This window comes from Esox lucius, chromosome 16 (assembly GCF_011004845.1).
Source record: "Esox lucius isolate fEsoLuc1 chromosome 16, fEsoLuc1.pri, whole genome shotgun sequence".
NCBI lineage: Eukaryota > Metazoa > Chordata > Actinopteri > Esociformes > Esocidae > Esox > Esox lucius.
The window spans coordinates 29,285,108-29,307,736 of NC_047584.1; the positions used below are offsets into that span (position 1 = coordinate 29,285,108).

At 45.7% G+C, this 22,629-nt stretch overlaps 1 protein-coding gene across 4 annotated transcripts in view; it reads left to right on the top strand.

The window, feature by feature from the left end:
- Positions 1-22,629, top strand: part of LOC105023524 (vacuolar protein sorting-associated protein 13B) — a 366,155-nt gene that overhangs the window by 265,060 nt on the left and 78,466 nt on the right. For all 4 annotated transcript variants that reach the window (XM_029113576.2, XM_029113574.2, XM_029113577.2 and 1 more), the window contains exons 35-38: positions 5,810-6,469; positions 6,767-6,875; positions 6,984-7,121; positions 19,408-19,752. In XM_029113576.2, the coding sequence (XP_028969409.2) occupies positions 5,810-6,469; positions 6,767-6,875; positions 6,984-7,121; positions 19,408-19,752 (1,252 nt within the window). The remainder of the gene's footprint in view (positions 1-5,809; positions 6,470-6,766; positions 6,876-6,983; positions 7,122-19,407; positions 19,753-22,629) is intronic.

Consider the following 22,629-nt stretch of genomic DNA (forward strand, 5'->3'; position numbering starts at 1 on the left):
AGAGGGTATAGAGTTGGTCCAGTGTTCCACGGCCTGGACGAAAACCACACTGTTCCTCCTGAATCCGAGGTTCTACTATCGGCCGTATTCTCCTCTCCAGAACCCTGGCATAGACTTTCCCGGGGAGGCTGAGAAGTGTGATCCCCCTATAGTTGGAACACACCCTCCGGTCCCCCTTCTTATAAAGAGGGACCACCACCCCGGTCTGCCATCCCAGAGGCACTGTCCCCGACTGCCACGCGATGTTGCACAGGCGTGTCAACCAAGACAGCCCCACAACATCCAGAGACTTGAGGTACTCAGGGCGGATCTCATCCACCCCCGGTGCCTTGCCACCGAGGAGTTTCTTAACCACCTCGGTGACTTCAGCCCGGGTGATGGACGAGTCCACCTCTGAGCCCTCATCCTCTGCTTCCTCAATGGAAGACGTGACGGCGGGATTGAGGAGATCCTCGAAGTACTCCTTCCACCGCCCGACGACATCCCCAGTTGAGGTCAACAGCTGCCCACCTCTACTGTAAACAGCGTTGGTAGGGCACTGTTTCCCTCTCCTGAGGCGCCGGATGGTTTGCCAGAATCTCTTCGAGGCCAGCCGATAGTCCTTCTCCATGGCCTCACCGAACTCCTCCCTGGCCCGAGTTTTTGCCTCCACAACCACCCGGGCTGCAGTCCGCTTGGCCTGTCGGTACCCGTCAGCTGCCTCTGGAGTCCCACAAGCCAACCAGGCCTGATAGGACTCCTTCTTCAGCTTGACAGCATCCCTTACTTCCGGTGTCCACCACCGGGTTCGGGGATTGCCGCCTCGACAGGCACCGGAGACCTTACGGCCACAGCTCCGAGCGGCCGCTTCGACAATGGCGGTGGAGAACATGGTCCACTCGGACTCAATATCTCCAGCCTCCCTCGGGATCCAGTCAAAGCTCTGCCGGAGGTGGGAGTTAAAGATCTCTCTGACAGGAGACTCGGCCAGACGTTCCCAGCAGACCCTTACAGTACGCTTGGGCCTGCCGAGTCTGTCCAGCTTCCTCCCCCGCCATCGGATCCAACTCACAACCAGGTGGTGATCAGTTGACAGCTCCGCCCCTCTCTTCACCCGAGTGTCCAAGACATGTGGCCGCAAGTCAGATGAAACAACAACAAAGTCGATCATCGACCTGCGGCCTAGGGTGTCCTGGTGCCACGTGCACTGATGGACACCCTTATGCTTGAACATGGTGTTCGTTATGGACAAACTGTGACTAGCACAGAAGTCCAATAACTGAACACAGCTCGGGTTCAGATCAGGGGGGCCGTTCCTCCCAATCACGCCCCTCCAGGTGTCACTGTCGTTGCCCACGTGGGCGTTGAAGTCCCCCAGTAGAACGATAGAGTCCCCAGTCGGAGCACTTTCCAGCACCCCTCCCAGAGACTCCAAGAAGGTCGGGTACTCTGCACTGCCGTTCGGCCCGTAGGCACAAACAACAGTGAGAGACCTATCCCCGATCCGTAGGCGCAGGGAAACGACCCTCTCGTTCACCGGGGTAAACTCCAACACATGGCGGCAGAGCTGGGGAGCTATACGCAAACCCACACCAGCCCGCCGCCTCTCACCATGGGCAACTCCAGAGTGGTGAAGAGTCCATCCTCTCTCAAGGAGTGTGGTTCCAGAGCCCAAGCCGTGCGTAGAGGTGATCCCGACTACCTCTAGTCGGAACCTCTCAACCTCACGCACCATCTCAGGCTCCTTCCCCGCCAGCGAGGTGACATTCCACGTCCCTAGAGCTAGTTTCCGTGTCCGGGGATCGGGTTGTCTAGGCCCCCGCCTTCGACTGCCACCCGATCCTCTCTGCACCGACCCCTTATGGTCCCTCCTGTGGGTGGTGAGCCCACGGGAGGGCGGCCCCATGTCGCTCGTTCGGGCTGGGCCCGGCCGGGCCCCATGGGGAAAGGCCCGGCCACCAGGCGCTCGCGAACGAGCCCCAACCCCTGGCCTGGCTCCAGGGTGGGGCCCCGGCTGCGCCATGCCGGGCGACGTCACAGGACACAAATTATTTATCATCATTAAGGGGTTTTTGAACCGCTCTTAGTCTGACCCGTCGCCTAAGACCTGTTTGCCTTGGGAGACCCTACCAGGGGCATATAGCCCCAGACAACATAGCTCCTAGGGTCACTCGGGTACTCAAACCCCTCCACCACGTTAAGGTGGCAGTTCAAGGAGAGGTTGGCAGTTCAAGGAGAGGCGTGTATGACGTGATCAGCTCCATTTTTCAGGCTTACCAGGGAATTTTACCAAGCATACATTTTCAGTTCATTTCCATAGTGTCGTTTTTACCTGTACTGATATATCTTGTACATACATTCACATGTTCATATCAGCGGTACACAGGAATGCTTACCCAAATGCACTTATTTTACATAAGAACCCACAAATGGAGTTCCCCCAACATGGAATGGAGGTGTGGTATTTTTCACCACCCTCTGGAACCATTTTTTAAGGGCCTGCTTTCCTTCCAGACTTCCTTTGCTAGAACACATCCGGCTACTATGCTGCAGATGTGGTCTCAGTCGCTGTAGAAAACACTAAGGTAAACCAGAATAATTACATGATCGCATGACCGTCATTTTAACCTAACTCTAACCAACATTTTACCATAAGTTACGGAATATCGGCAGCTGTTGTCATACACTATGAAGCAACCAAAATAGAAATCATTTGAAACGCCACCTGTCCTTAAGGATCAACATGAATGTATGTGTGCGACGCACGACTGAAAAGCTGCGTTTCTCCTAGTCATTGTCATTGAGATGTTGTGCGTCGCCGTTCGTGTGGTGAAAAGGGATGGTTAACGTGCATAAAATAAAAGGATGTAGCCGCAGTCTGCTGTGTGGTCGCATGCTCTGACCATCACATCCCATCAGGCTTTGAAGGGTTAAAATACCTCCCCACCAAATACACGTTCCCCCTAACAGAACACACATGGAGCAGATTGCCTCGTCCTTTTCCCTCCACTGCAGTGCTCGGAAAATGTTACATTTCTGCAGAGAGCAAGAGGGAGCGAGAGAGGGAGAGAGAGCACATCCTTTTCTCATTAGTTGAGGAAGAGAGGCTTTTGGCACAGAGTTTGTATGGAAGCCCTTTGCTGCTCTTTATAGGGATCTTGTTTTTAGCCTTTGATGACACTGTTTAGGAAATATCTAATAAGTCAGGCATTGTCTTTTATGCTGCGCCAGGGAGTTCAGTGTGCGCCTGGAGGACTGAAACACTATCTTCTTCACTGGCATAATATACATTTAATTCACAGGAAGGAGAAGGCTGGATGTGGTGAGAGAGTGGTGGTGGGGGGGGGGCAGAAAGAAGGAGGCGGGGGGGGGGAGACGGAGAGAGTGAGAGGTGAGGAAATAGGAACCATATGCAGGTTGGTCAAATCTGGGTAAGGGACAGAAGACAGGGTCGGACATGGGAACCGTCTTCTCAAACAATTGACTGTTTATGGATTAATCATCATCATCCTGTTCATGAACACCAGTAGCTAATTGCGAACAATGTTGTGCCATTACAGCGAATTAGCGTCAGATAGCGTGTGGGAGGCTCTTCTCGTGCTGCAGCCTTATTGAATGTTACAGAAGAGAGAATATGAGAAAACAGTCATGGCATACCTGCTGATGGACTTTTACCACATTGAGGGGTTTATAGTTTCGTAGCGAAACCAGTTGGTTGCAGCTGTACGTTTTTTTGTTTCTCGTAACATACGTAAATGTATACAGTTGGTCAAAATTATTGGCACCCGGGCACTTTATTCAAATAATGCTCAGTTTCTTCAAAGAAACTGTTACAATTCAAATAAATCTTTTGGAGTTGAGCAAAATCTAATACTTTGAATTATTTACTAAATATTAGCTTATTATACAAAGAAATTCTAAATAAATAATTTTATTTCCAGATTTTCTCTTCCTTTGGAATTATAATCATCTTTGGTGCCTGCAAAATGAAAAATACACTTTCAACCTGATTGAATAGAGGCAACAACTCATTCTCCTGTTACCGTGGTTAAAAGAAGGAAAACTAGAGAATTGTCTGAGTAGGTGGGACACAAGACTTTATCCAAGCGTGGACCATCTCAAGGCTGCAAGTCTATTTCCAGAGACCTTGATGTTCCTGTTTCCACCACACGTAATGTTATCAAGACCTTTAAGGTCCACTTCACTGTAGCTAACCTGGACGTGGCTGCCAGAGAAAATTCAATGGAAGATTGCAGCAGAGGACTGTTCGAATGGTGGTACATCAACTGTTATACAGATGTCATATGACCTTCCGACGAAAGGTACAGCGGTTTCAACCCAAACCATCCATGGCCAACTTAACAGAAGGGGTTTTTTTGTAAGGGGACCCAACAGGACCCCACTGCTGAGAGAGACATAAGAAAGCCTGACTGCAATTACCCAAAACACACCTGAACATGCCTCAGACCTTCTGGGACAATCTTCTGTGAACAGATGAGACTAAATTAGAGCTTTCTTGGAGAATACCAAGGAATTTTGGAGCACCATGTCTAACCCAGGTCCAGAGAGCAGGTTCTTTTTTAAAGGTTGTGGGTCTTCCAGCAGTACAGTGGCTTCAAATTAACTTCAGAAAGCCCACAGGATTTGCTCAAGTCAAAACACTGGACTGTTCTGAAGTGACCAGTAATGTCTGCAGATCAAATCCTATTTGAAACCTGTGGAGAGATCTTGAAAAAATAGTTGGGCACCCTTCAAAACTTGAAGAAGTGGAGCAGAGAGGGCCAAACTGCCTGTAAAGATGTACAGGAAGTTCTTCATTTGCTATAGGAAACGCTTGATTGCGATTGATTTCGCCATGGGCTGTACTACCAAATATCCAGGATGTCAATAATTTTGTTAAAGCCATTTGACAAAGGTTCTGTAATATTTACAGTGAAATAAAGATTTATTGATACCAAATACTTTGGACAGTTCCTTTTTTCCATATGGCCTTAAGGTCTCTATTGTTCCAAGACAAGAATCAGGTTGACTTTAGGTCATTCATTACTACTATTATTTATTCATTCATTTATTTATTTGTTTCTTGCGAATGTATTAATTAATCAATTTAGTTCATACATTTTTAGTGTTTCTGCGTGTGTTTCTCCAGGCCAAGCAGGTTACGTCTTCGGCCCATGCTCTGCCTTGGTAGCTCTGCTTGTTTGGATTATGGAAGTAAACCCAGGATATATTCACAATGATTTACATCTGTCATTGTTGCCATCCCAGAGAAAACTGTAGAAAACAACCAGAACATTGCCTTTATACACAACCCATTCAGCCCAGTCACAATCTCTGCTCACACTCAGCTTGGTCTGTCTGGGCAAAGCTCTATAAGGCACATTTTCGTAAGGACTGCAAAATTACTGTAAACCACAGAAAAAGCCTCAGAGGTTTTTTTTTTTTCGTCTAAAGTTTCTAACTACGGCCAGACATCGTACTGTTGCTTCGGACAATTTGTTCATGGTTTTATTCATCCAGATATTTGGTTAGTACACTTGTAAAGACCAAGCTGAGCAAGAAACAAAAGTCTCCAAAAGCCTCTCAGTGCTTTTATTGGTGTTCTGATCTCGCAGCAGAGCTAACAAAGCATAAAACGAGTTTATTCATTTCCTGGTAAACTATCTATTAAAAGGTTTCCACTGTTATTGCACAATTGTGTTTGTCATTATAAGATCCCTCCATGTGTTTTAAGATGTTTTTACAATCTGCTATATTCAAGCTGCTCTTCTGCGGGTCATTTGTTTCTTGTGTGTGTCTGTGTGTGTGTGTGTGTGTGTGTGTGCACCAGGTGTATCGTGGTGAGCAGGAGCGTTCCTCCTCCACAGGGCCCGTCGGTGTGGACTCGTCTTCCCGCCACGGCGGCGCCCGGGACGGCGGCGCCCGGGACAGCGGCTTCGGCAGCGACAGCGCCCGGATCCGCATCGTTCAGATCGAGCAGCAGAGCGGGGCGTCGCACCACTGCATTGCCAGGCCCTCCCGCAAGTCCACCATCATCAAGAACCTCAGCTTCATCCCCTTCGACATCTTCCTGACCGCCAGCAGGCTGTCCCTCATGACCTACGCCTGCTCGGCTCCGCCCAAAGCCCCCGAGGTGACACCCGCCACTCCTGCCTCGCCCGAGAAGGAGGTGGTTGCGGACAGGGTGGGGAAGACGGCTTTAAACCTGACGGAGGCCCCTAGTGACTCACCCTCCACCCCTCCCGCCTCCACCTCCCCAACCGTGGCCTCTCCTCCCCAGGTGCCCCTCTCAGGTCTGACAGCGGAGGACCTCCTGAACAGCAACACGTGTCCCCAGTCCCGGGGGCCCCATGGCAGCCTTCTCTCCCTGGACTCCCTGCCGGCCCCCAGCCGCTCTGCGGCTCGCCATGCCTTGGGGGTGACCATCGTGAGGCAGCCGGGGAGGAGGGGTGCCGGGGACCTGGTTCTGGAGCCTCTGCTCTACCTCCAGGTATCGACACACAGAGGCTCCTACACACACACACACATTTGTTTTTCTATCCTTGTGGGGACCTGAGACCTCACCCTGACCCAGAGATCCATGTTTATTATTCCCTAGACATAAACCATACCCTAACCCTAACCTTAACCTCCATAAACTAATGTTTATGCCTAAAATGAACCTGGTCCTCACATTGACTCCTGGTCCCCAGATGTACTCTTAAAACATGGTTGAAACACAGACAGACGGTCTACAGACCGCCTACTGACCGTCATGTGATCCGCTAATGAACGAGTCTGATTCCAGGTGGTTCAGCCGTCGGCCCTGCTCAGCTGCCACCACCGCAAGCAGAAGATGGAGTTGTCTGTGTTCGACGTGTCCCTAAGGGGGGTCACCTCGGACTACCAGTGTCTCGGTGAGCGCGCGTGGGGTTGGGGGGGGTCCGGGAGACGTCGTCATGGAGTATCATCCACGCTGACCTGACCGTGTTTCTCATTTCCTCCTGGTCTTTCTCGCCCCACAGACCCGGGGAAGGCTCTCCCGGAGGCACTGGACTACAGTATTTCCTGGCTACAGACAGTAGCAGGCCAAGCAGACAGTCAGACTGGTATCCCACCTCCCCTGGCCTGTCTGACCATCAAAGACTTCCTCAATGGACCAGGTGAGGAGAGTTTCTACAGGTTTCGACGCAACAACATGCTTTTCTTAAAAAGTAAAAGCATCAGTTCACGACCCGTGTCAGGGGAAATGTCCAATGCTGCACATCTGCTCATTGAAGCACGGGAATATGTTAGTAAGGAATGAATTGGCCCCAACATGAATTGGCCCACCCACACCACTCTGGAGGCCCTCTACTACACCCCCCCCCCCCAACCTGACTGACTCACCACACACTGGGCGCTTGCTCTGCTCTGTGGCCAGACGATTACATCTGTCTGGGCTCTCCCCATGTTCTGGTGTCTCTCCTCTTCATGGGTGGGGGAGATAACTAGCTCCCATCTTTCCTCGTCCTCTCACGGGGAGGGAGATATCCAGCTCCAATCTCTCCCCCATCTCTCTGGGTGAAGGAGATATTCACTATATTTGCTGTACAGCACATCCTCACTATTTTAGAATAGTCTAAGAATGTTAGTATTTTTGGTGACAAAAGAAATGTTTTTGCTCTTCTTAGATCCATAGTTTCACAGAGGAAGGTAGTGTAGGTGTGTAGGAGCGGGGTCAAAGTTCATGTTTAAGCGATATATCAGCCCAGATGTTTCAGATGTGAGGTCCTGAAGGTCTGACTGACTGGCGGTGTGGTGGGTGTAGATGAAGAGCATCATGGGAATCAGTGCAAGACCAGTGCCCCGCCCCTCTCCTCCTCAGATTCCGCTTTGAGGACCCTGCTTTAACCTGAACCCACTCAGACCATGACATCATTTCCCCCCTTCAGCATGAGGAAGAAAGGATCAAATGTGTCTGTCAACCTGGGACCAGGCCCACACAATAATGCCACACACACAAACACATGTCCACTGAAGAGCAAAGTGTTTTCTCATATCATTTGACCTTCGCATGGTGCATTGTCAGTTGACTTTTATATGGTTCATGGTCAGTTCTGACTTTTATATTGTACATGGTCAGTTCTGACTTTTAAATGGTTCATGGTCAGTTCTGACTTTTATATTGTACATGGTCAGTTCTGACTTTTATATTGTTCATGGTCAGTTCTGACTTTTATATTGTACATGGTCAGTTCTGACTTTTATATTGTACGTGGTCAGTTCTGATTTTTATATTGTACGTGGTCAGTTCTGACTTTTATATTGTACGTGGTCAGTTCTAACTTTTATATTGTACGTGGTCAGTTCTGACTTTTATATTGTATGTGGTCAGTTCTGACTTTTATATTGTACGTGGTCAGTTCTGACTTTTATATTGCACATGGTCCGTTCTGACCTTTACGTGGTACATTGTCAGTTCTGACCTTCACATGGTACATGTGAGGCTTTATGTGAGGTTTAGGATGCATCTCAGATAGCACCCTATGACAACCTATTCTGTATGTAATATTGATCAGATGACATTCTGTTCTCTATGTAGTGTTAAAGGGATTACATAAGATTCTCTATGTAGTGTTAAAGGGATGACATTTTATTCTCTATGTTGTGTTAAAGGGATGACATTCTATTCTCTTTGTAGTATTTATGGGATGACCTTATATTCTGTATGTAGTGTTAAATGGATGACATCCATACCTATGTTGTGTTGAAGGGATGACATTATTCTCTATGTGGTGTTAAATGGATGACATCCATGACTATGTAGTGTTTAAGGGATGACATTCAATTCTCTTTGTAGTGTTTAAGGGATGGCATTCTATTCTCTTTGTAGTGTTTAAGGGATGACATTATTTTCTCTGTGTAGTGTTGAATGGATGACATCCATGCCTATGTAGGCACCACTTCATTCTGTCGTCCACAGGGCCCAGAGGCGTAGAGATGTAAAGTTGTTCAGTGCGTCGGCCCTGTCTTTTAGGACTCCCTTAGTTGGTGTTCAGTTCTGTTCTCCCAGACGGGTCTTGATTTGATCCTGTTTCTGTTTCACTGTGTCTTTCAACAAGGCCCAAACTGACAGCCAGACCAGACCGCCACAAGACTCAAAACACACACACTCAAATACACATGCGCGCGCACGCACACGCACACGCACACGCACACACACACACACACACAGGCGCGTACAGCAGACCGACACAAGACTCAAACACACACACACACACACACACCCACACACCTCTGACCGCCACAAGGCCACAGCAGCGTACAGCGTGTTCACTGTGTTTACAACAAGCTGTGAGCAATTTCACCAGCATTTACTGAGAGTGCAGGGCGAGACCAGTCACAGCCTGCCGAGTGAGAACACTTGTAACCTGTGTGTGTGTGTGTGTGTGTGTGTGTGTGAGAAAGAGAGCTGTTCCCCGAGCCGTACTCAGCAGGTGAGAGATTAGCTGGAACCAATGACACTGTTGGACTCCTGGGTAGCATCACACCCTCTGAATCCTTCTGTGGTGAACGCACACACCGCTCTCCACCGTCCAGAACGTGGCTAATAGAAGTCAGATGAAGGTGATGCCGTCACCGGTCTTACCTGTAACATCTGAAACCCCTACCTCTTTAAAGAGTAGCGCTGACTGCCGCTAACCTTGTTTAGTGAGTACTGTAACTCACTATGACTTCGATGTGGTTCTTTCACCTGGCCTTTTTATCACTGCCTTCTCCCAAGCGTTCCTAGCACTTGCCGAAATGCCATGTTGTAGTATCTCCTCCATGCCCTCCTCTAAAACCCCTCCAGGGAGTGGTGGCTACGACATCCTGATCACACAAACAGACTGTATTGAATGACTGAATGTGCGAAGGGACTACACCAAACACTTTACGCCTCTTGTCCTGTGCTGAAATGCTATGTGCTCACCAAGCTACTTGGCCTTCCGTGTCAGCTGACCCCCCCCATCTCCGCCAAACAGCCGGAAGCTTGGGATTCCTGTCATTTTGGATGCCTGGCAGGTAACGGGATGAGAAAATGTAACACATGTAGCCACAGGGTCCAGATCAAGCACACAAACCCATCTAGAGACACCTAAAACTGGTTAGTCCTCTATAACATAAAATCTGTTAGTGCTCTATATTGACAGATGACTTGTTGGTCCTCTATAACATAAAAGCTGTTAGTCCTCTATATTGACATATGATCTGTTAGTCCTGTATAACATACAGCTCCAGAAAAATGTAAGAGACCACTGTACCTTTTTCTTGCTTTTCCAAAAAAGTTGAAAAGGAAGGTTTTGAGTGAGGAACAGAAAGGTTCAGATTAAGATACCACTGCAAATTGAATGCTCACTCAAAACCTTCCTTTCCGACTTTTTTGGAAAGGAAAGAAAAAGGTGCAATGATCTCTTAAATTTTTCCGGAGCTGTATAACCTGTTAGTCCTCTATATTGAAATATGACCTGTTAGTCTTCTATAACATATTACCCATTAGTCCTCTACTTTAAAATATGACCAGTTAGTCCTCCACATTAAAATATCAGCTATTGGTCCTTTACAGTGGATATAAAAAGTCTACACAACCCTGTTAAAATGCCAGGTTTATGTGATGTAAAAGAACGAGACAAAGATAAATCATGTCAGAACTTTTTATACTTCTAATGTGACCTATAATGTGAACAATTCAATTGAAAAACAAACTGAAATCCTTGAGGGGAAAAAATGAAAAATAAAAACATTACAATAACCTGGTTGCATAAGTTTGCACACCCTCTTATAACTGGGGATGTGGCTGTTTTCAGAAATAACCAATCACATTCAAACTCATGTTAAGTCATTACACACCTGCCATCATTTAAAGTGACTCTGATTAATCACACATAAAGTTCAGCTGTTCTAGTAGGATTTTCCTGACATTTTCTTAGTTGCATCTCAGAGCAAAAGCCATGGTCCGCAGAGAGCTTCCAAAGCGTCAGAAGGATCTCGTTGTTGAAAGATATCAGTCAGGAGAAGGGTACAAAATAATTTCCAAAGCATTAGATATACCATGGAACACAGTGAAGACAGTATCATTAAGTGGAGAAAATATGGCACAACAGAGACATTACCAAGAACTGGACGACCCTCCAAAATTGATGAAAAGACGAGAAGAAAACTGGTCAGGTAGGCTTCCAAGAGATCTACAGCAACATTAAAGGAACTGCAGGAATTTCAGGCAAGTATTGGCTGTGTGCTACATGTGACAACAATCTCCCGTATTCTTCATATGAATGGGCCATGGGGTAGGGTGGCAAGACAGAAGCCTTTTCTTACAAAGTGTGTTATGGTCTGATGAAACCAAGGTTGAACTTTTCGGCCATAATTCCAAAAGGTATGTTTGGCGCAAAAACAACACTGCACATCACCCAAAGAACACCATACCCACAGTGAAGCATGGTGGTGGCAGCATCATGCTTTGGGGCTGGTTTTTTTCATCGGGAACTGAGGCCTTAGACAGGGTGGAGGGAATTATTCACAGTTCCAAATACCAGGCAATTTTGGCACAAAACCTTCAGGCGTTCGTTAGAAAGCTGAAGACGAAGTTCACCTTTCAGCACGACAACGACCCAAATCGCACATCCAAATCCACAAAAGCATGGCTTCACCAGAGGAAGATTTACGTTTTGTAATGGCCCAGCCAGGGCTGTGCACAGGAGATGTCCTCGCAATCTGACAGATTTGGAATTCTTTTGCAAAGAAGAGTGGGCAAATATTGCCATGTCAAGATGTGCCATGCTAATAGACTCCTACCCAAAAAGACTGAGTGCTGTAATAAAATCAAAAGGTGCTACAACAAAGTATTAGTTTAAGATTGTGCAAATTTATGCAATCAGGATATCTGTGAGTTTTTTCCCCCTCAAAGATTTCTGTTTGTTTTTCAATGGAATTGTTCATGTTATAGGTCACATTAAAGGTGGAAAAGGTTCTGACATGATTTATCTTTGCCTCATTCTTTACATCACAAGAACCTGGCATTTTAACAAGGGTGTGTAGACTTTTTATATCCACTGTACATAAAAATATGTGCTCTAGATTAACGTATGTGCTAATAACATTATACATTAAAATATGAGCTGTTAGTACTATACATTAAGAAACGTGGAATCCTGTTCTCCTTCCTGTATTGTTTCTTTATTCTTGGCACGCCTCGTCTGGATTCGAGCACTTTTCCTTCCCCGGGGTGTTCCTTATGAAAACACGCGTGTGTGAAGCGTATGAAGGTCACTCCTGAACAGGGCCTTCATTTGATATCCTGACGCGGCAACGGAAGTGCCACCATCTCTTTTTAATAATCCATATTTACCCACGCTGCCTTTCTCCCCTCTCTCGGCACACGATGAGCTTAAACACATTACGTTTGAAGGTAACAAGTTAAATGTGGGACTAAGTCAGGCTAAGAGCCAGATGGATTCCCTCGTAATCCTATAGGGGTTGACTACAAAGATTTAAAGAAGTGGTACCTCACAAAAGCGTGCACACCGAGTTAAAGACCTCGTTGCTACTCTGTTAGTGTGCATTGAGAATTTATTTTGCTTATTATAGGATCACATTCCATCTATGTGCATTGTGTTGGATTATGCTCTTTACATAATGCCTTTGTAGCTTCGCCTGTGACCCACAAGTCAATCTCTGATTAGAAAGTATACGGCCATGCTCTGAAGAGCAAAGGCACTCTGTTTCCTGCTTAGGCATTACGTGGGCATTGGGAAGTCCCCCGGAACCCATCCAGAGCCACTGTGAAGACAGGATGATGTCATTATGTAGCCTACAGGATAGTGTAACGATGCCCTTTATCATGATCATGTAATGCTGCCCTTTATCGTGTCCGTGTAACGGTGCCCTTTATCGTTACTGTGTAACGCTTCCCTTTGTTGCCCTTTGCTGCCCTAGCTGGAGTGGTGCTTTTGTTTTATCTAGGAACATTGATAGGAAGTCTCACACCATGAGATAGGGTGCAAGTCAGGCCGGCTAGCATAGTGGAGTCTGTCGATAGCATAGCCAGAGTATTTAGTATAACTTTACCTATTGCCACTGTGACTCGTTCCAGGCTGAGAAAAGTTAAACAAGGTAGTGCTAACAAAAACAACCTTATTAAGATAAAGCCTTCCTCCACCTCGGTCACAAATAAAAATAATAATGACTGTATCACCTCGCATCTCAAAATGGGACTCCTAAATGTTAGATCCCTTGCTCCAAAGGCAGTTGCAGTAAATTAATTAATCATTGATCATAAACTAAATGTTATTGGTTTATGTGAAACGTGGCTAAAGCCTAATGAATTCACGGGATGCATGAGGGACATGATCACTAGTATAGCCTCTCCTCCTGGCTATACTAGTGATCATGTCCCTCATGCATCCCGAAAAGGAGGGGGTGTTGCTAATATTTATGACAGTAAATATAAATTTACTCTCAAACATATCACTGAGTTTCATTCTTTTGAAGTTTTACTCATGAAAGTTAACCAGGCCGATAAATCGTTTTACATAGCTACTATTTATAGGCCCCCCGGGCCATACACAATGTTCCTCAATGATTTTCCAGAATTCTTGTCTAACCTTGTAGTCATGGCAGATAGTATTTACATTTTTGGCGATTTCAATATTAATATGGAAAAGTCCAATGATCCTCTTCAAAAAGCCTTTGAAGCCATAATTTACTCAATGGGTTTTATCCAACATGTCTCAGGTCCAACACATTGCAACAATCACACCTTAGATTAAGTCCTGTCACTTGAAATAGATATTGTGGATCTAATAATTTCCCCCCAAAATCCTGGATCATCGGATCACGGTCTTATTACATTTACCGTTAAAACAAGAAATCCACTTGCTTCACAAACAATGAGTTTCAAAACTATAAAGCTGTACTATAAATTCTCGAACTACAAATAAGTTTGCTCATTAACGAGGATCTAAACTCAACACTGTGAAATATATTAGACACGGCTGCACCACTAAAAACAAAAGAAATACGCAACAAGAAACTTGCTCCCTGGTACACAGACAATACTAGAGCACTTTAGCAAGCCTCCAGAAAATTGGAGTGAAAGTGGCGTTCCACCAAGTTGGAAGTATTCAGACTAGCCTGGATAGAAAGTCAACTGCAATACCGAAAAGCACTCATGTCTGCTTGATCAGCTTATTTCTCCAACCTGATTGAGGTGAACAAAAACAATCCAAAATGTCTCTTTGATACAGTTGCAAAGTTAACAAAAAAGCAAAGCTCAACAAGTGAAGTGGGTCTTCACTTTAGTTGTAATGAATACATGAACTACTTTGATGAAAAGATCATCACCATTAGAAAACAAATAACTGACTCCTCCTTAAATAGTTATGGTCCTCAAAATCTCAGTGTCAGCTAGACCCGATTCCAACAAAATTACTTAAGGAACTATTTCCTGTGCTAGGTCAGCCAATGCTGAACATAATAAATTGCTCCCTTTCCTCCGGATGTGTACCAAACTCACTAAAAATAGCGGTAAATAAGCCTCTTCTAAAAAATTCTAATCTGGATCCCGACATATTAAACAATTATAGGCCAATATCGAACCTCCCGTTCCTCTCAAAAATGTGTTTCCCAACAACTGAATGCCTTCCTGAAGACAAATAACATTTATGAAATGCTCCAGTCCGGTTTCAGATCCCATCATAGTACTGAGACTGCACTCGTGAAGGTAACAAATGGCCTTCTAATGGCCTCAGACAAAGGTTCCGCATCCGTCCTGCTACACTATTGTGCTGGGGGATTGGGTCAGTTCTCCTTCCCCAATAAGTTCTCCTTCTCCACTATAAATCGTTGTTGATATGAGGAATGCATTTTCTGAATTTTCCCAGTCTCCTCCCGTTTTAAACTTTAAGAGGACATGAGGTCCTGGTCCACACCAGCAGAGTATCTGGTTTGGGGGGCCCGTTGCTGTCCCTGTCCTTGTCCATCTGGTCATACTTCTGAACTAGTCTAAATTTAACCCACATGCATTTATTAATTATTCCAATTGGACTCTTAATATCTCACCCGGCACAGGCAGAAGGGGACTGGTCACCCCTCTGAGCCTGGGTCCCCTCTAGGTTTCTTCCTAAAATTTGGCCTTCTTAGTGAGTTTTTCCTAGCCACTGAAATTCAACACTACTGTTGTTTGCTCCTTGGGGTTTAAGACCGGGTGTCTCTGTAAAAGCACTTTGTGACAACTGCTGTTGTAAAAAGGGCTTTATAAATGAATTTGATCGATTGATTGAACACGTAACGTTGCCCTTTATCATGACCATGTAACGCTTCCTTTTGTCATGAACACGTAACATTGTCCTTTATCATGACCGTGTAATGTTGCCCTTTATAATCACTGTGTAATGCTGCCCTTTGTCATTAACACGTAACACTGCCCTTTATCATGACTGTGTAACGCTGACCTTTATCACGTCCGTGTAACGCTGCCCTTTGTCATGAACATGTAACACTGCCCTTTATCTTGACCGTCTAAAACTGCCCTTTATCATGACAGTGTAATGATGCCCCTTATCACAACCGTGTAATGCTGTCTTTATCACAACTGTCTAACGCTGACCTTTATCATGACCACATAACAGTGCCCTCTATAGCGACCATGTAACACTGCCCTTTATCACAACCATGTAAGGCTACTCTTGCGATGTTGAAGGACCCTGGTCCAGGGCAAGGCTAGGGGAAAACTGTGTGGATGTGTCTGGGGAACGGGAGGAGCAGGCTGGGTGCAAGTGCGCTGCTGTGGCCCCTCTCTCTCTCTCTCTCTCCCTCTCCGGAGGCCTTGAGACAGTGGCAGTTCAAAGTTTGATAGAGTGGTAAAGTGCAAAAACTACAATCCACATGTGCTGTTCCCCCCAGTCAGAGCGTTAGCGGAGCATCGGTTAGCTCTTATTAAAGTCAGTGGTGATGATGGGGTTGTGATGGGGTTCTGCTGGCCTGGCTGTTTAGCCCTTTAGACAGCCAGGTGGAATGGCTGACAAATCTACACTCCCTGAGGGAGCCTGGTGGACTGGCTGACAGACTGACCGATTCAACAGGAAGTAAACTCAGCGGCAGGAGTGCTGCAGCCTCCGATCAACAGCAGTGCCATTCTTCTTCTCCTCTCTTCTTCCTCTTTTACCCCCCACTTCTTCCTCTTTTACCCCTCTCTTCTTCCTCTTTTACCCCTCTCTTCTTCCTCTTTTACCCCTCTCTTCTTCCTCTTTTACCCCTCTCTTCTTCCTCTTTTACCCCTCTATTCTTCCTCTTTTACCCTCTCTTCTTCTTCTTCCCCTCTCTTCTTCCTCTTTTACCCCTCTCTTCTTCTTCATCCCCTCTCTTCTTCCTCTTTTACCCCTCTCTTCTTCCTCTTTCACCCCACTCTTCTTCTTCTTCTTCTTCCCCTCTCTTCTTCCTCTTTTACCCCTCTCTTCTTCTTCATCTTCTTCCCCTGTCTTCTTCCTCTTTTACCCTGTCTTCTTCCTCTTGTACCCCTCTCTTCTTCCTCTTTCACCCCACTCTTCTTCTTCCCCTGTCTTCTTCCTCTTTTTCCCCTCTCTTCTTCCCTTCTTCCCCTCTCTTCTTCCCCTTTCTTATTCCTCAACTTCCTTTCTCTCTTCCCGTCCTCCACGCCATCTCTCATTCTCTCCCCACTCCAAGGTGATGTGAAACATCTTTACGTGGTTAGAGAGAACAAGGGCAAGCCTCTGAATTAGCAGCAGCACATGAACAATTTATTTCACCGCTGGAAACTTTCCTGCAAATAAGTGAACTGGAAATGATAAGCTTCATTGCACAGCCGATTCACCCTCCCCCATCTCACCCAACTTTCACTGGGAAGTTAGGTAAATGGGACATTCTGTTATCTCCCTCACCCCACCTCCTCGCCATCTTCCAATGCCTTTTTAGTCTTTCTCCTCCTCCCTCCTCCCTACATGTGTTTTTTGTGTTGGCAGTATTCCCTCACCTGTCCTCCCTCAGTTATCTGTTGAAGGAGACAGGAGGCTGAAGCCTTAAACCCACTAAACACTGAGGCCTTGATACCACCACAGAAAACATCTGTGGACATTCTGGATTCCGGGGGGGAAACGGAGGGGAAGCTTCCTGTCTCATCATTACAAAGTGGAAAACAGCTAATGGAAGTGAAGTGGTGTGAAGGGCTAAAGAGTTAATTCATCTGTCTTTCTCTGGAGTTAATTCATCTGTCTTTGGAGTTAAGTCGTCTGTCTTTGGAGTTAAGTCGTCTGTCTTTGGAGTTAAGTCGTCTGTCTTTGGAGTTAAGTCGTCTGTCTTTGGAGTTAAGTCGTCTGTCTTTGGAGTTAAGTCGTCTGTCTTTGGAGTTAAGTCGTCTGTCTTTGGAGTTAAGTCGTCTGTCTTTGGAGTTAAGTCGTCTGTCTTTGGAGTTAAGTCGTCTGTCTTTGGAGTTAAGTCGTCTGTCTTTGGAGTTAAGTCGTCTGTCTTTGGAGTTAAGTCGTCTGTCTTTGGAGTTAAGTCGTCTGTCTTTGGAGTTAAGTCGTCTGTCTTTGGAGTTAAGTCGTCTGTCTTTGGAGTTAAGTCGTCTGTCTTTGGAGTTAAGTCGTCTGTCTTTGGAGTTAAGTCGTCTGTCTTTGGAGTTAAGTCGTCTGTCTTTGGAGTTAAGTCGTCTGTCTTTGGAGTTAAGTCGTCTGTCTTTGGAGTTAAGTCGTCTGTCTTTGGAGTTAAGTCGTCTGTCTTTGGAGTTAAGTCGTCTGTCTTTGGAGTTAAGTCGTCTGTCTTTGGAGTTAAGTCGTCTGTCTTTGGAGTTAAGTCGTCTGTCTTTGGAGTTAAGTCGTCTGTCTTTGGAGTTAAGTCGTCTGTCTTTGGAGTTAAGTCGTCTGTCTTTGGAGTTAAGTCGTCTGTCTTTGGAGTTAAGTCGTCTGTCTTTGGAGTTAAGTCGTCTGTCTTTGGAGTTTATTTGTCTGTCTTTGGAGTAAATTAATCTGTCTCTCTATAAAGTGAATCTATTTCTCTATGGAGTTAATTGATCTGTATGGAATTAATTGTTCTGTCTCTCTATGAAGTTAATTAATCTATCACTCTGTGGAGTTAATTAATCTCTATGGTGTTAATTCATCTGTCTCTCTATGAAGTTAATTAATCTATCACTCTGTGGAGTTAATTCCTCTCTATGGTGTTAATTCATCTGTCTCTCTATGAAGTTAATTAATCTATCACTCTGTGGAGTTAATTCCTCTCTATGGTGTTAATTCATCTGTCTCTATATGAAGTAAATTCATTTATCACTCTGTGGCGTTAATCCATCTGTATGGAGTTAATTCATCTGTCTTTGGAGTTAATTCATCTTTCTGTGAAGTTGATTCTATATTCAGTAGTTGAGAGAGAAATATATTGTTTTATTATAATGTAGATGTGTTGACTAGGAGAGAGAACTGTTTCCTTTATTCCATACTATCATGTTAATGTCCGTGTGTATGCACATTCACACACACACTCACACAAACACACTCACACATTATTTTCATGACTTTGCAGGACTTGTCCCCGAATTGCCAACCTTCAATAAGTCACTACTTTGTTCCTAATTGCTGATACTTATCCCATAAGCCTAAAAAAGTACGAACTGCCTGACATTTCACCCGGTTTCATGATTTCATCTAATGTCAGAACATTTTATTGAATTTTGATCTTGAAAATGCAAAACACAGACACAGAGCCATGTCATTGCAATGTATCACTAACAACATTGAGACATTGTTGTTTTTCTTTAAAGACATGGTTTTAACCCACACCCAGCGCATACACATTCCTGTTCCAACCGGCTCCAGGCTGCAGAACCACTTCCTGTCTGCAGGTTTCTGCTTCAGGCTCCACCTCATAACTGATCAGTTCTCTCCAATAACACTTCACACATCAAAACTCTTCGACCAAATCAAATGTATTTTAGAAAAAATTATTTACACAACAATAATTTTCACAAAGTGACAGGAGATAGCTAGTTGGAACTAATCTTTGTGTTTGTTTCATTATTCTACCAGTAAGTAATACTACGAACACATTCTCATTCTCACCAACAACCTGGGAGATGTTAGGGTTTTATAGGGGGTGCGGAAGGTGTGGTTGCAGCCGGGCCCGTGGTGGTGGGAGGCCCGTGTCTGGCCTCTATCATAAAATAATGTAGTATTTTTATTTTAAGTCGTGAAGACAAGTTCAAGAGCGTTTTACGATAGGGTCACCGGCACTGGCTTAGCGTGATGACGACAGGCCAGAGTGCAAGCTGTCCTTAAAGCTTGTCCTTGCAGCTTGCACCCCGGCCCGGCGTCACCATGCTACACCAGTGCCAGTGACCCTATGTCTTCCGCTTTTACAGCCATAGAGAATCTAATGGTCAGGATCTCTTCAACCCCCCTCTTGACTTGTCATCCGCAGCGGAACTGAACGTGGAGCTTTCCCGGCCTCTGAAGGTGAGCCCGACCTTGACTAAGCTGGAGCAGGCCAAAGCCTACCTGATGAAGGTTTTACCTGAACACTGCTGGGATTCTGCCAAGCCCCCGTCCAGCCCCCAGTCCTCGCCCAGCAGGACCTCCCCAGCCCCCAGGAGCCCCCCGCTCCAGTCCTTCAGGACCTTGGCCCCGTTCCACAAGGTGTCCCTGCGCACGACCCAGATTGTTGTTGTCATGGAGACAGAGTCGCATCCCGGTCGGCCCAGCCTTACCTGGTTGCTATCGGCCATGAAAGGAAGCATGACCATGAAGACTGGGCCCAAGCTGGAGGGTAAGAGATTGCCCCCCCCCCAAAAAAAATATATATTGCTCTTTCTCTCCCTCTCTTCTGTCTTTCTTGATTTCCCTAGCTGTCTCTTTTTGTCTATACTTTTGCCTCACCCTCTTTCCCCCACAGAAACCTTGGTTATCGTTGCATCTAACGTTCAACTTAGATCTCAAAGAATATTCCTGTTCACCTCTGGCTCGTGGTTACATGATTTCTCCAGACACTCTTCTTGGGGGAAGTACCAAATGTCAGAGCTAGGAAGTGAATTCAGGATATTTCCGGTCACCCACTCTGGACTTAAATGTCACATTTATGCGTTACTGATTTAAATGGGTGTGAAGACGTTAATAAAAAATACATATTTCTATTAGTTGCGTGAACACGAAAGGATATCAGGTTTTCATCTGATGGTCAGATTATGTAAAAAAAAAAAAGTAGGTCCAGAAATCATTCCAACATCTCAATGGGAAACTCTCCTTCAATTAGCCAGAAGCTCAAACCATCTCAGCGATGACAGCATCATAGCTAGTGTCCGTGCCCCTGGACTAAAATAAACCCAATTATCTGATTGTGTCCAGTTAAAAAGAGTCTGACTTTCTATTCTGTTTTTGACCAGACAGCATAATGGGACCCCCAGGTGCTTTGTGTCATGCCTGACAGATTTCTAGGTCATAATTGTCTGGTAGGTGGGCTGGAATTGGCTTTTCTCGCCCAACGTTTCACTCCCGTATGTCAGAACGTGTGTTGAAGTGTGAGCAAGACCTGTGTGTTTGTAAAGTAATCATGTTCTTTTTCATTTCGCATTGTGATCACGCTGCAAGTTGTTTTTTGTGTAGTCACACACCGGTCCTCGATTGGTCGAGCCACCAGATGTCTTGCAGTAATGTTCCTATCAGCAGATAAATATACAAGTTGTCAAAAACTTTCCATGATCTTAAAGACCACGTGACCTGGGGGAGTCATAACCAGGAGGAGATGACTCTTTCATGTGACCTGGGTGAGGCATAGCGGGGTGGAAAGGTCTCTGTCATGTGACCAGGGTGAGGCATAGCTGGGTGGAAAGGACTCTGTCATGTGACCAGGGTGAGGCATAGCCGGGTGGAAAGGACTCTGTCATGTGACCAGGGTGAGGCTTGAAAGTTTAAATGTCTCTGTGGTTGTGTAGTCCTGGAATGGGTTTGGACTGAAATGGAGCCCAACACTCCTGCTGATAAAGACATGATACGGACCTTGATGCATAAGTGTTGTGTGCTCTGACCCGTAACCAAGCTGTAACCATATAGGAATGACCGGTATCTCTTCAGACTAGGCCATATCTGAATCTCAAATGTCACCCAACTACCTATACAGTGCATTACAGGGACCATAGTGCTCTGGTCAAAAGTAGTGCACTTCCTGTAAAATATGGGAAGATTTGGGAAGCACACAGTGAGTGTTTTTCTAATACCCAGGCCAGAAGGCTGAACCTCAGCCAGTAGTTAATGTTCTCAGACCTGACCAGAGCAGACCTCCATGAGTAAATCTCTCTGTGAGTAAATTCTGCTGTTTATATTCTTTATTGGTGTCCATATGGTGTTTTCATGTTTCCAGAGAGCTAGTCAAGGTTGCCTCCCTAAGCCGTGCAGAAAGATGTTGAGGAAAACCAAAGAGCTCCAATATCCTTCCTCTCTTTCCCAGTTTGTCTTTGCGCACATAAACCAGCATCTGCCAAGAACAACGACCTGATGTGTTGTTTTATTATGCACATCAAGGGTTCTGTCACTGTGTAGTGTACTGATATGGTATGGATGGTACCAGGACCAGAGACATTAAATGGTTGGTACCAGGTCCAGAAACATTTAATGGTTGGTACCTGGACCTGAGACATGGTGTGTGGTTGGTTCCAGGACCAGAGATATTAAATGGCTGGTGCCAGGACCAGAGACATGGTGTGTGGTTGGTTCCAGGACCAGAGACATTAAATGGTTGATACCTGGACCAGAGACATTATACAGTTGGTACCAGGACCAGAGACATTGTGTCTGGTTGGTACCAGGACCAGAGACATTAAATGGTTGGTACCAGTACCAGAGACATTAAATGGTTGGTACCAGGACCAGAGACATTAAATGGTTGGTGCCAGGACCAGAGACATTATACAGTTGGTACCAGGACCAGAGACATTGTGTCTGGTTGGTACCAGGACCAGAGACATTAAATGGTTGGTACCAGGACCAGAGACATGGTGTGTGGTTGGTACTGGGGAGGAAAGAGGGAAGGACAGAAAGGAGGACTGGAGCAGGAGGTCCAGAATATGTCCTGGCAGTGTCAACCTGCTGTGGGTCTGAGAACAGGAGATGGGTGAAAGGATTCCGGGGATCTGGAAAATGTGACGGCCTTCAGTGGGGGAGGAGCAGGGCGGAGGGGGGGGACAGAGTTTTGCTGGGCACTTAAACTTGTGCATCTGCTCTACAGATGTAATTATATAGGGTTACTTCAGATAAAATGATTGTCGAATATTTTAATTAAAACCTCAACAATTTGCACTTGTTTACTTGAATATACATAACTCTGCAGTGAGACAATACTTGACGCCGCGGCCAGTGCTGATCCTCACCAGCTTTTCAGCTTTCATTCATCTTTGATAAACACTGTTCAAAATGCTCAACATGCAAAACAATGGAAAAACGGCACAAACTGGAGAGTGAGAAAGATAGAGAGAAGAGGCGGAGGAAAAGACAGAGACAAATGGAGAGAAAAACTGAGAAACAGGAGAGAGAAAAACAGAACGAGAGAAACGGAGTGAGAGAGGGAGATAAACAAAGACAGAGAAGGAGAGAGCGTTCTGTTATGAAAACTAATCCCTGTTTGGAGGACGAAGATTATGTTGAGCTGTGGGGT